This window comes from Lytechinus variegatus, chromosome 2, assembly GCF_018143015.1.
Source record: "Lytechinus variegatus isolate NC3 chromosome 2, Lvar_3.0, whole genome shotgun sequence".
Taxonomy (NCBI): Eukaryota; Metazoa; Echinodermata; class Echinoidea; order Temnopleuroida; family Toxopneustidae; genus Lytechinus; species Lytechinus variegatus.
In genome coordinates, this window is record NC_054741.1 from 76,415,221 (window position 1) to 76,430,024 (window position 14,804).

Consider the following 14,804-nt stretch of genomic DNA (forward strand, 5'->3'; position numbering starts at 1 on the left):
AATGACAAAAAAAGTTGGAAAATTATTCATGTCTGAGCGAGCACTGTCCACTGAAACAAAGGGTATGAAAATTAGGCTGGGTTGGAATTAGTCTTCCATCATGTCGGTTTTTGTCTCAGTTTGGAACTTGCAAAGTTGTCGGTTTCGTGACGAATTAATTAATCAATTGTGACCAGTTTGTTGTTTGAGAAAATTTCATGCGTTATTAAATTAAAATTTGATTGATGCATGAGCCCATGAATTTAGTGCAGCATTTTGACTTTATCATGTGGATCTCAGCAGTGTTCATGAGAGTCAGGAGAAGAGGGGATAAGATAGGTGAAGTACGTTGATGGGATAATTATAGAACATTTAGCAACCGTGACTCCCTCCATCTCCCCCGGCCCCCGGCCTTCTCCCATCCTGCATTGAGAGACTCGGATACAGGCTCGGGCATGAATCAGTTTTTTAGTGGAGTCATTTGGAAAATAATTAAGCTACGGGTACTAAATTGATGAGTTAGATAAGTTTTGGTTTCTTAGGCAAATTGCGATCATGAGTTACTAAATTGAATTTTTATGCATGAGTGAACAGGACTTGTAATTCATGTAGCATATCTTGTGGACCTCAGCAGTGTGTTCGTGATCGAGAGTCGGAATAATGTGATGGCCCTGTGGCACTGATGGTATCTGTTATAAGCAAGAGGCCGAGACAAAGACTTGGTACTTAAAAGTGCATGCATTCCTCTTCTTTTTGTCATTTTATAAGTCATGTACCCCGGCCCACCACCTCCATTTCTCAGGCTCCCCCTCTCTCTATCCCACTTCCTGGATTGTACCCCCGGGGGGGGGGCACTCGACAAAAAAAGTGGTGGGGGTGTGCCGCGGGCGAGACAAAAAACGGGGGCCTTGGAGCGGGCTTATTGTAAAAAGGAGGGTCCTCGGAACGGGCTTCGGAACGACAAATGTTTGTGAAAACGGGGGTCCTTGGAACGGATCGCCAGCGTGTGAGCGCGTATTCATCCCTACGGAACGGTCATGCGTGCATGATGCAGCTAGCGCGGCCTCCGCCGGGGAGCTCTGCGGCCGCTTTTCACCAAAATTGCAGCTCATTCAACGCGATCGGAGCGGCGTAACGAAAAATATGCGAAGCTTTGGAGCGGATTTCTCTCTTCTTTTTTCTCGATAAGAAGAAAATGCTATGCCTTGGAGCGGCTTTCTTTGTTCTTTTTCTCAACAAGGCAAAAATGCTATGCCTTGGAACGGAAATTTGAGTGTAAAAATGGGGGTCCCCTCCGCGGCACATACCCATTATGCATTATATACTGAGTGCCCCCCCCGGGATTGTACCCTATTCAAAACTTAACTGCTAAGTGTCCAGCTGCTGACGGTCAGTTTTTTTATGGAATGATTATCAAGAAATTGACTGATTGATGTTTTATGAAATAATTTGTTGAAAAAATGAATGTTTGATTATGATCACATTGCCCATTGTTTTATTGATAATTATTGTTGATTAGAATTAATGATTGACACTAAAGTTGATGCCCTTCAGAATTTATCATTAAATCAACATTCATGCTCTAGCTCTGGCCATCCGGACTTCACGCGTACATGACAATAGTCCACGTCCTGGACGATTTTTACTGATTGGGCAAACTATAACCAACACACACACGCCCGGGCCCGCGCCCTCCACTGATTCACTTACCCCCAGTGATTCACCTTACCCACTGATTCACTTTCCCCGAAAAAAAATCGTTTCATATGACTATTCAGGGTGTGTGTATGCGTGTACTGTTATGGGGTTGTAGTAGTCTACAAATGTAGACCCACATCTGCAGTGTGTATACCTTAGCTGATTCAACGAGTCTGCACAGCAGACTAGGTCTACTGAGGCTGCAAATGGCTCGCTACGCTCACCCTTTCAGGCTGGTTTGCTTCGCAAACCAGTAGCAGATCCCACCTCACGAGCCATTCAGAGTCTGCATAGCAGACTAGGGTTGTAGTGTGCTGGGTGTTTGGTAGTCGTGTCGTACAAAATAACAACAGTCCAGGAGGTGGACTAACATGACAATAGCAATCGTTCTATCAACAGGAGGGGAGGGCCGGGGGGGGGGGGCTAAATGTTCTGTTGACCCTTATTCCATCAACCTACTTCTCCCACTTTCTCATCCCCTATTATCCCGACTCCCGTATGCACACAATGCCGAGATCCACAATGCTGCAAAAAAATTGTAATCACTAGCTCATACATGAAAGTTAAATTTATATAACAATAATGGAATTTGCTTGGACAACCAAAACTGGTCATGGTTATTATGGTTATCACAACTCCCTTTACTTTGCAAGTTCCAAAGGATTAACTTCTCAAAAACTGGCATGGTAGGCTAATTCCGGCCCAGCCTAATTTTCATATATACCCTTTGTTTCACTGTGTGCAGTGTCGCTCAAGCATGAATAGTTTTCCAACTTTTTTGTGTCATTTGAAAGTTGACTTTATTGGCTTCCATATATATAGTGTTCCCCCCAGTGATAGATTTTTTTATATATATATTTGGCAGCCATTTAAAAAGTGTATAGTTTTTTTTTTGGGGGGGGGACGCACTGTATAAATAGTGTCCTGGACGATGTCTGAATTCCCACTCCTTTTCCTAATTCACATAATCTACATTCACTTTTTTTTATTCCTCTTATCATTTCCTCTTTATTTTTATCCTCTCCTTCATGCACCTTTTTATTCTCGATCCCTTCTTTTTTCCTTCTTCCCCGTTTTTTAGCCCAAATAGTGAAACCGCGGCCCCTAATTCGCCCCCTATAGCTGGATCCGCCTGAAAAGGAATTTGGAATGTACAAAGAGGATATATAATACTTGACAAAATATATTGATGCGAGCTCGTAGCGCGAGCTGAAAATTGATACAGATTCTAAAACGAGGCATTTTATTGAACATATTTTAAAGTCACTTAAAGGGATGGTCCGGCTGAAAATATTTATTACATAAAGTAGGATTCACTGAGCAAAATGCCGAAAATTTCATCAAAATCGGATAACAAATTTATAACAAAGTTATTGAATTTGAAAGTTTAGCAAAATTTTGTGAAAACAGTCGTCATGAATATTCATTAAGTGGGCTGATGATGTCACATCTCCACTTTCCGTTTTCTTATGTTATTACATAAAATCATATTTTTTTTTCATTATTTCATACTTGTGTGAATAATATGTCTCCCTTATAATTAAATAAGTTGCAACAAAGCCAGCAATATCTAATGCACTAAAATTTGTCATAACTTTCTTATTTTACATCCAATTTTGATAAAAATTTCAGTGTTTTGCTTGTTGGATTTTTCTCCTCTGATTCAAATCAACTTTTTGTTAGGGTGGACTTGTCCTTTAAAAACTAGATATTTAAAACCCCATCATTTAATAAGCCCCTTGATCAAGATATTTATCTCAACGAGTAAAAACTAGATATTTTAAACCCCATTTTAATAAGCCCCTTGAACAAGATATTTATCTCAACGAGTAGGCAAGCGGCGCGAAGCGTAAGGGAAAATTTCATTATTATGACATGAAAGAATCATTTTTTAATAACATTTTTATCTCGATCGACTTGTCTGAATTCCTCCTCTTTTACCTTTTCCCCTGTTCTCATCTCCTTCCCTCTTTCACCTTTTCCCTCTCCCCCGGTTTTCATTCCTTTCCGCCTTTACGGCCCCCCCCCCCCCTTCCCCGGCCTTCTATGAAATGACCATAACAGCCGCAACAGCCGATGTATATTTTTTGTGCATGCAAAGTAATAATATATCTCAATAACCTATTTCCTAGCGCTCTGTAATTATTCATTGCCGATAGCTGGCGCACTAGCTTCAGTCTTTTTCCGTGTGGCACGCTCTCAAGTAAGACATGGAAACGAATTCGTGAAATTTGTTAATAAAATATGTAAAATTTACTGTGTTATAGAATGAAATACAGTACGCTGACACATTTTAAATCGCACCTAACCTTTTCTGCCCCCTTTTTATTTGAATGTTGTGAAAGTGAGGTAAATTTGTTATTTAAATTAGCAGAGAAGCTGAGTGATTGACTTTCCGTGCAGTGCATTGCCGATACAAATATTCATGACATGTCTACGCTATACGAGTGAGAGGTGCTGCATGCTGTTGCATATGGACATGTGGAAGTGAATGGGATCGTGCCTGTGCTTCGCGCGTGTGTGAATGCATCATGTATTGGAGGATTTGATTAATTGTCGCTTTATTTAGCCCGATTTTGTTTTCCTATGGTGGGGAGGGGGAGGTTGGAGAGAAAAAAGCCCGGAGATTTCTAGGCCTGCAAAACTGGGACATGTAGATCAAATAGCCTGAAAAAAAGTGAAATCCTGATAAACTAATAGGGCCTACTAGTACTAATAGAAAAAGAAACCAGTGTCCCATAACAGGTTAGCAATGATCGTAAAATATTTTTCTACGATTGATTCCATTGACTATAACGTACAATCGTGAAAATCAAGCGTGCGATCAATTGCTAACGGTGTTACGGGACCCTGATCTCTGTAGATTATTTTTTCTACATCTTCATTTTTGTAGAGGTAGGCACGGCCGTAGTCACTAGATGGCGCTGTCGCGGAAGTGCTCAAAATTTGTACGTAAGTTTGGTCCGCTTGTCAATGAGTGAAATCGCATAGCGATGCGATATCGTCAAAATTAAGCCCCTGTCAGCGCAGATGAATATGATATTTTCTCTTTGCGATTATCCTCCCGTGCGATGAAAAATATGTCATCGTAATGCATAGGACTTTCGCGAGCTACCGAAGTCATTTTCGTGCCCCAAATTCCATGAAATCTTCCAAAAATAACCATGAAAGTGTCGGTAAGTCAAAAATGTCTTGAGTTGCTCTCAATTCTTACCTTATTTAGTTGTATTTCTTGCAAAATGGGTCTCGAAGTGTTCTGGATTTTCCGTTGATTGTGAAACTTGAATTGATTTCCTTTCTGTGTCTTGCAGTTAAATTGAAGCGCGGGAATCGCAAGGGCTGTGGAAGCCCTTCTCAGTGAGGTTTACAAGCTGAGCTGCCCTTGAATTTGGTCGAATTTCGAGCCATTTTAATCGCGCGCACGGGATGATTAATTAACATAACAATTAGAAGATTAGAGATCAAGATTACGTCACGTACGTGCGTACGTGTGATACACAGAAATGAAATTGAACTTGAATCACACGGAATCACAGTCAAGAAATGCTTGTTTTCTTTGTTTGCTAAATGATTTCCTGAATTTAAGATCATGAATAAACACCAGAGTAATGACATGAAGGAGATAATCATGGTCAAATGAGGGATAACTAAATATTTTTCTGAAAACGAGTGAATATGATGGGGCAATAATGTGCATGCACTGGAAAATGAACATTCACCTCACTGTCAGTGCCGTGGTGTCAGTCAGTCACTCAGACACATGCAGTGCTTTATTGCCTTTTACTGGCATTTTCTTTGCACTGCCGCCGCCACTGGTTTTTCTTTTGCCAACTAGATTAAAACTCATTTATTAATATGTTTATTGCAATTTTTGAATAAATGGTAATACAAAGTGGAAAAAAAATGAAGATAAAAATAATTTGGACTAAAAACTTGTCATGCCATCACCCCCCCCCCCCCTCTAAAAAATACACACTATCTTGAATGACTCGTTAATTTAATTTGCATTGAAAAAATAAATAATTGTATTTATGCACTTTTTTATTTCTCATTCTTTCTGCCAGAATATCAGATGCCATCATGAATAACCTCACCACCAGATTGAACTCCTAAACATCTTGATAATGACTATCTACTGAGATATATCTTGCCTTCTTGAGATTGGAAGTTTTAAGTTCAAGTCAGAGTGACCTAAGGCCCTACTAACAAGAAGAATCCAGATTTACATAAAAACAAATCCCACAAAAGATACAAACTGATTTTACTCTTAATGTGTAGAATGAATGTGAGACACTGTTTATTTTGAGGAGGACCTCCTGTCTCTTTTTATTATTTTATTGACTGAATGAATGATCAATACCTAAAAGTGAGAACTGATTTTTGAGGAGAGTACATTAGTGTATGGTTTTGAGTGAATTTGATTTGAGTAACTGTTTTTCTTTATTATTTTTCTCATAATTATTATTTTGCCTTTTATTATATATTTTCAGTTATATATTGTCAGTTTATTTAAAGGGGAATGAAACCTTTGGAACAAATAGGCTTGTGTAGAAACAGAAAAATCAAAGAATAAGAATAAAGAAAGTTTGAGAAAAATCAGACAAATAATGAGAAAGTTATGAGCATTTGAATATTGCAATCACTAATGCTATGGATATCCTCCCATTGGCAATGCGACAAGGATGTGTGATGTCACTGATGAACAACTTTCCCTTTGGTGGACTATAAAATACCCTCAAAATATCTCTTTTTGCTTTTTCTTATGATGATACAAACTCTTTATCCATGATGTATTCTTAACAAATATGTATTACATGCCCTCGTGTAGAAAGAACACATGATCTATGGATAGATGTGATAAAAGAGGCAATTCAAGTAAAATATATACTAAAGTAATGGGGAGAGTTGTTCACAAGTGACATCACACATCTTTGTCGCTTTGCCAATTTGCTGTCTCCATAGCAATAGTGATTGCAATATTCAAATGCTCATAACTTTCTCATTATTTGTCCGATTTTTCTCAAACTTTTGTTGATCTCTTTCTTTGATTTTTCTGTTTTCACACAAGCTATCTTGTTCCAATGGTTTCATTCTCCTTTAACATTAAGGTGAAATAACCAAATTTGATCAAAGTGTTCAATTCTTGGGATAGAATTTTATCAGGTAATAAAACTGAGTTTGATCAATCTAAAAAAGGACACTGAAAAAATATGAACACTTGGAGATGCTCACTAAGAAGAGGAAAAAACATGAAAGGAAATGGAACTTAAGTGGATGTTATAGCATGCCTTTTGCAGATCTCCAAGCACCAGGAATCATAGGCGGTGGAAGTGGGGGGGGGGGGACGTATCCCCCTAAATTTGAGGTGGGGAGGGGACGATTCCCCCCAAAAAAAAATTTTGTTGATAACATTATTTTTTAATTTTTTTTGGCTTGCCAATTTTCAATTTTGTTTCCTGTACCCCCCCCCCGAAGATATTATTTGGTCACTATCTTTTTTTTTGGGGGGGGGAGGTCAAAGATTTTGGCGGTTCCCCCCTAAAATTTTTGGCTTCCCCCACCAATGCCAGGATGTTCAAATGAGAGTGGCTGAAGTGGAATCTCCGTTTGTCTGTGAACTTGTTATAGAGAATGATTATTCCAGGACAAGTTAGATGATATTACCCAGCCTATGGCATACATCCCAACAATGGAATGAAGGCAATATACCCCTGTAATACATGAAGTATCATATTATCTTTAGGTTGGTTTGGAAAGTAAGTCCTCTAGTCAATGTTAATGTCTGCCCAACAAAATGGTACTATTTGGCAATTTGGTGGTTCAATCACAAGCAGAAAAAGTTTAGTAAATTGACACTAGTAAGACAAACAAATATAATACAGCCAAACTGTCTGACCTCTTACTTGACTACTGACTTAACTAATTATTGAAAAATGACAAGGGATGCTTAGGCCCTTTGTAACCATTGCATTGGGCAGACTGAAGCAGATGACTACGGTAGAATTCATACTTTCATGAAGATGAAGGAACATCAAAATGATTATTACAATTTAGCAAATATGAATTTATAACACTGTCATGCTTATAAAAAATAATGAATTTCTATCAAGTAAAATGACAATACAATGTAAGAAATAACTGTAATAAAGTAATTTCATTTCCAAAAGATATCTTCCATAATTCAATAACCAAATTTCTCAAGACAATATTTCTTCTGCACAAAGTGTATGAAATGCTCAGTGTAAATCATGCTGTTTATAAATCTCTAGGAAAATTTTTTTTTTTCAAAATAAAAATACATGTAAACTAAATCAAAACCAGGGGTGGTGGATCCAGGATTTTTCCTGGCGGGGGGCACATTTTCAGGATGAAAATTTGTCAAGCAAAAAAGGGCCTTATGGGGGGGCATTCTTTGATGAAAATTTCACATTTTCATTACATCTTGACTGTAGCTCTCAAAGGGGGGTGGGGTTGAGCTAGATGTGCCCTCCCCCAGATCCACTAGTGATAAAAATCAACATTTATGAAAGATTGCATACCTTATATTCTGAATTGGTAAATTCAATGCATATGTCTACAAAATGAAACTGACATGTTTGGATAAATTGCTTATTTTTGTTTCAAGAAAGAATTCATCAATAACAGCTTAGAGTTATTGAGAAAACATCAAGAAAAAAATAACATTCTGATATGCAATAACTATATCTATTTTATATATGATATATGTTTTTTTTCCAAAAATTCACTGCAATGTTAGATATCCTAAAAAAAATCCTGAAAACACATAATTAAAATGAAATTAAACTCCCAGGAAGTGCCCCTGTATACTATTACAGCCCTTGACCTGTATATTCTCAAGGGGTTCAATAATTCCTTCTCTTCCCTTGTAGAGTCGGTTCGGGTGCGAATGTGCCTGAAAAAAAATGATAAGTAAAAAAAGGATCATTAGTAAAAATTGTAGAGAACAGAACATATCATTTAAAAAAAAACTAGCAAGCAAAAACAAAGATTGATCTGGCATTGGAAAATAAAAAGAAATTAATCAACACCGCCCCCCCCCCCCGCTTCAACAATTTTTTGTTGTTTGCTTCTGCTTAAAACTTTATAAATTTACCCGATACACCTTTCAAAACTTTTGGCTCCATTATCATGATTATGCCACTGTTCAAGTATTATTTATTTGGAAACCAATGCTAAAACTATAAGGTGAAATGAAATTATATAAAGAAAAAAATATATATTTCACAAAGTATAAAATCACAATGATGTAGGTCATGTTGAAATTAGACCCTGGACTTTACTCAAAATTAGTTCAAGTGTAGACCAAATGTAAATTAGACAAATTGTAGACCAAAATGGCAATTATAATTTTTTTAAACCAAATGGGTCAAGCCCATTTGGTATATGTTTATAGACTAAAATATATGTATATAAGTTAAAAAATATAATTAAGTAGCCTAGGTTGTGCTGAAATTTGACCAACTGGACATTTCACAAAATGACAATTAGACCAAGTGTAGACCAAATGGGTTTAGCCCATTCGGCATTAGACTAAATGAGAAGTGGGCAAATTGCATGTGAACCAATGAATATACATATTTACAATGTGGAACTGCATGATATAAAGCCAATTTTATGTACCAGTATTTGACAAAGTAAAAAAAATATATAATTATGTAGGTTATGCTGAAATTAGACCAACTGGACATTTCGCTAAATGAGAATTAGACCAAGTGTAGACCAAATGGCAATTTAGTAGACCAAATGGGTTTAGCCCATTTGGCATTAGACCAAATGACAAGTGGGTAAACTGCATGTAGACCAAATGAAAATACACTATGAAAACGCATTTCACAAGTTGGGACTGATATAGAGAGCCGTAGCAGACGACGGAGATGGGTACATGATCTGCGTCCGCAAAAAACGCGCACGCATCTATGTACTAACATGAAAAACAGCATATGGGACGATCTGACTAAAAATCGCACATGCGGGGCTATTTGAGAGTCACAGCAGAGGACGGCTAGCAGACGCCGACGGGCGCGCGCATTTAGCGAGCACATCGTGATCGTTTAAACTATCGATAGTAAGGACAGTGCATTAACAGGGACCCGCGATGTCTATGACTTTTTCGACCCATGTTGGTGCTATGAAATTGCTCTTTTTTGCAGTTTAAATGAATTTTACGTAAGTTTTAAGTGGTTTCACATGACAAATTAGATATTAAGAAATTTTTTGATATCATTCTTGGGGACAACAAACACATTTTGAAATTCTTGTTGTCCTGCCTAGTAGAGGAAAAAAAAAGAGCAAGAAAGTAAAGAAATTAATAGACCTAGCTATAGTTTCTTTTAAAGTCAAGAAAGAAGGGAATGTCAGTTGAGTTTCCAAGTTCCAACTAAAAATTTCAAGGAAAATATAGATAATAAATAAATAGACTACTGGTTTATCTAGATTCTAGCTGTAGGCTATTAAATTGTTAAATGTGAAAATCCTGCAACTTTGGGGGAAATTTTTTGTTGTTCATGTTGTCTCCTCCCCCTTTTGCTGGTTAACACCAATAACCAGTAACCAGCTGTTCATAAATTAAAATTTATCAAAATGACTCGGGGTCTTCTATACTTAATTTGAGTATATGGGAAGGCCTGTTTCCTACAACTTAAAGATATTTCAATTCTATCAGAAAACAGTTGCTCTGTGGGTTGCATAGTTTTAGGCCAAGTAAAAAAAGAAAGTAGTTGATCGTCCTGGTTTTCTGAGAGCGGTGATGAGGGAGGTCCTTACGATTTGCTATCTTACTATTTTTTTTAAAAACAAGGAGGCATTTTCTCGGCCCTTTTTTTGACATCAGTGATGAGGGAGGTCCTTGCTATTTCCTATTTTTTTTGCTATTTTTTATTAAAATCGTTGTCAGGCCATGTCAAGCTCGAAATATGTGATCGATGCATGCTCAATATTACTAATAAATGAGTAGAAATGTATATATATATATATATATATACTTAGATACAATAACATCATCCCAGCACACAAATCATGCATTACCCAACAGAGTCACATTCACAACAAGCAGTAGTCAATCACCGTAACACACATCGAAGTACAGGTGCTATCACTCACCAAAAACCCCGCCGAAATACAAATTTACGTCATTAAAATTGATTTTTCTGCGCCATATTTCCAAAGCATGCGACGGATAAGTTCAGATTCAGGAGGCGGGGTCTCCGAAATTGCACTAAAAATGAAGAAATCCGTGATCTTCCCCAAGTTTGCAAACCTTATTTTCACGCTAATTTAAGATGGTATCTTCAAAATTCCAATAGAAAAACAAATCAGAATCTTTTTCTTTCTTGCAGTTACGGCGATATCGGACTTTGCAATTGTTTTTGAAGTTGCGAGAGAGTTCCAAAAACACATGAGAGCAAATCGCTCGCCAATTTTGTGATTTTTTCGCTATTCAGCAGCCATGAAAAATAGTAAATATCAAGAAAATTGATGCTGCAATGAAAAAGGGAACATCAAAAAAGGAACATCACGATTTTTTTTTTTAGCCAATTTTTGAAAATAGTAAATATCAAAAATTTCCATGCCGCGGCCAAAATAGATGCGCGCGAGGACGATCAACTACTTTCTTTTTTTACTTGGGCTTATGCAGATTATGCTTAATAGTTACATGCTCTGAGTGATTTATCGTTCTCACTACACTGACTCTTGTCATTTTTTTTTCAGGCTCATTACAAAAATGGCAGAAGATTGGTCAAGTGAAATTGCTGGAGGCACACCAGCTCCAGTGGCTGCTGAGATGCCAGAGATCAAGCTGTTTGGCCGATGGAGCTGTGATGAAGTCCAAGTCAGTGACATCAGCTTGACTGTAAGTTTTTGGAGCAACTTCTCTTTACAGGAGAGCCAACAACCCAATATTCATTTATTTTTTTTTATTCAAATGTCACTTTATTCTTTACTTGCATCTTTTGTTGCACTTAATAGATATCCTGTTAATTCTCTTCACTTTATAGGTATCCTGTTAGTTCTCTTCCCTTAGTTGATATAGGTATTGTGTTGTAAAAAGCAACATGAAATTTTTCAGGTTATTTTGAATTTGTGCGAAATTGCAAGTGATTTACTTAATTGATTATAAGTTTTCATTATTTGTTGTAATGTAACCTTGTTTTCTTAGTTTGGTTTTATTATCACTCTGACAACATAAAAGACCAAAAAAGGACCATCTCATTGTTCTTTCATTAACTTGCATGAGATACAAATATGAAAAAGACTAAAAGATTAATGGAAAAACAAAAAGCAACCATGAATTTATCGCATAGATAGTGATTTGATGAAGATTTCTGTTTGTCAATGTAGGACTACATTCCAGTGAAGGAAAAGTATGCCAAGTACCTCCCCCACAGCTCTGGTCGCTACCAGGTCAAGAGGTTCCGCAAGGCCCAGTGTCCCATCGTAGAGCGCATCACCAACTCCATGATGATGCATGGCAGGAACAATGGCAAGAAGCTGCTCACTATGAGAATCATCAAGCATGCCTTTGAGATCATCCACCTGCTCACTGGAGAGGTATAATTGGTGTTAATTCATTATGTAATTCACATTTTCAGATGCTTGCCAGTTTTTCTAGATTTTTTTAACTGCAAAGAGGAGTTTTCCATTTCCAGAGCTGCCAAGTAGTACTGATTTTCACTATTTAGTACTGAAAAGTGAGAAGAATACTGTTTGTTTCATGTAAAATACTGATTTCTAAAGTTTCAGCTTTATGCCTTGTCCTATGGTATTTTTTTTAAAATACTGATTTCCTCACCGAAATACTGATTTTGAGCTTTAAAAATACTGAAATGTTCTTTTTCAGGTTGGCAGGTCTGCATTTCATTTGCTGATAGAAGCCTGCAATTTGTGCCTAACTATAATAAATCCCTTTCTCAAACCCAATTTTGACCTCGGTGCAATTCTAATTGTCACATGTTCTGAACTCTGGGGAGCAGTGTGCAATCCACTTCATGGCATTTCAACCAACTTCAGCTAATCAGGTTACAGAACATTCTAATTCTTGGAAGATGCATGGAATAAGAAGATGTAGCATGAATAAGACAATAAAATGATTTTACTTACACCAGCTAATGTGGTTTTCTTGTACTCGTATTTTTTTAAAATCGATAGAACCCACTGCAGGTTCTTGTGAACGCCATCATCAACAGTGGACCTCGTGAGGACTCTACCCGTATCGGTAGGGCTGGTACTGTCCGTCGTCAGGCCGTTGATGTCTCTCCACTCAGGAGAGTCAACCAGGTAAACAACCAACTCTAGTTTGAAAAGTTTGTTTACAGATTGTCAGAGCCTTTTCCGACCTTATAAAAAACCCTGCAAAATACAAACATTACTTGATAGGGAATAAGTTAAATGTCTTGCAGCAGTGATCAAAACATCCATCATGTAACATAGGTATTATTTGAAACGTGGGCATATAGTGATCATATTTTTAATTTGAGTTGTGAGGCAGGGGAAAGTGAGACTATGACTTCACCATAAGGCATTTTCCAGTAAAGTCAGATGTCTGCTAGTCATAAATCTTGATCTGCCATAATTCGACCATGTGAGATTTACATCCAAATGGTGTTAAATTCCCCATGGAAATAGATAATTCCTTGATTTGATGGTTTGCTTTCTTGATGGCTTTCTATATTCATTTTCATGCTAAACCCTTCTGACCTGTATATATCACTTGAACTGGCACTTGGTCTATGTTCTGATGACCAGTTTGGCTAATCACCACTTCATCTAATGTGTAATTATTATTTCATGATCATCATAGCTAAGTGAAAATAAGCCTAAGTAAGTCGGGCTAGATGGGATAAGCCAAACCGGTTACGAGGCTTGTTTGAAAAGTGACTAAATGGTAATTTAACAAACTGGTTGTAGATGAAATGAAGCTTGACCACATGCAGGTTAAAGGTTGATTGTAGACCAAGTGTGCTTTATTAATTTACCATATTAAAGTTACTATTAATAATTAATTTTCAGGCTATCTGGCTGCTCTGCACCGGAGCTCGTGAGGCAGCCTTCAGGAACATCAAGACCATTGCCGAGTGCTTGGCTGATGAACTCATCAATGCTGCCAAGGTAATTTCCTCTACTCTTCATATAAATCATTTTGAGTCTTGTCTTAATTTTTTGTTCCGGAATCAGCTGGTGTTGTGCCTTTCGAAATTTAGTATTCTCATAGATATATTTCAGAAATTTGTAGAACAGAGACACCAATGAATCTGGATGAAAAAATTGAAAAATAAGATAGGCTGTTCATGCTTCAAAGTATAATTTCATTGGTATAATAAGATTTTAATTTGAATGTAATGCGAGAAAGCTAAAATACAACTACAAAACATTTTATTGTCAGAATTCATGATCATGATTTATGCAACTCACATATTTCATCAGAAGAATGGGATGGGAAAAACCACAAGAATAGCAATCAAATGAAAATAAGTATACAAATTACACCGGACCTGATTGCATCAGACTCGTCATGGAACACCAAAATCTAATTGCATCCAGGGGTTCTGTAATCTGTGACTCCGGCCTAATCTGTACTACTATTATAGACTGCATAAGTCAATAAGGGTAATAATCGCCAAACTCAAACATTGTTTCAAACCAGAATATGCAAATCATTCTTTCATCCCAACAGATCTAACTTTGCAGTGTGACCTGTGTTTCATTTGATAATTGTTATGGTTTGTACAAACATTTTAGTCTCCCATGTGCTAAAGAGGTGTTAACCAATAACCAGGTGGGGGTACAAAATCATGCACTAGGTCACTGCGGATTTGTGTAGTTATGTGTATAATACCAAAATTCTTTTAACGTATTTCAATGAACTTCCATGATTGATGCAAATACCAAATTTTAGAAATGGTCTTTTCTTTTTTTCATCCAGGGATCTTCCAACTCGTACGCCATCAAGAAGAAGGATGAACTTGAGCGTGTTGCAAAGTCCAACCGTTAAGAAGGAACTTCATCATTGCTGTGGGCTGGTTCGGCATCAAGAGATGCACATTACATCTTATTAGAGTATCTCATACATTGTACATGTCAATTAAATAAATCAGTCATAAAAAAATGCA

The 14,804-nt window shown here is 37.2% G+C and overlaps 1 protein-coding gene across 2 annotated transcripts; it reads left to right on the forward strand.

The window, feature by feature from the left end:
* The first annotated feature begins 3,800 nt into the window (after positions 1 to 3,800).
* LOC121409075 (40S ribosomal protein S5) lies at positions 3,801 to 14,804 on the forward strand. 2 transcript variants are annotated; one of them, XM_041600882.1, is made up of 6 exons: positions 3,801 to 3,880; positions 11,407 to 11,548; positions 12,037 to 12,246; positions 12,844 to 12,972; positions 13,705 to 13,803; positions 14,618 to 14,804. In XM_041600882.1, the coding sequence occupies exons 2-6, from the start codon at positions 11,420 to 11,422 to the stop codon at positions 14,684 to 14,686; spliced, it is 636 nt and encodes a 211-aa protein (XP_041456816.1). In that variant the 5' UTR covers positions 3,801 to 3,880; positions 11,407 to 11,419; the 3' UTR covers positions 14,687 to 14,804. The 2 variants fall into 2 exon arrangements, with proteins under 2 accessions (XP_041456816.1, XP_041456817.1); XM_041600883.1 differs by lacking the exon at positions 3,801 to 3,880 and adding an exon at positions 4,188 to 4,210.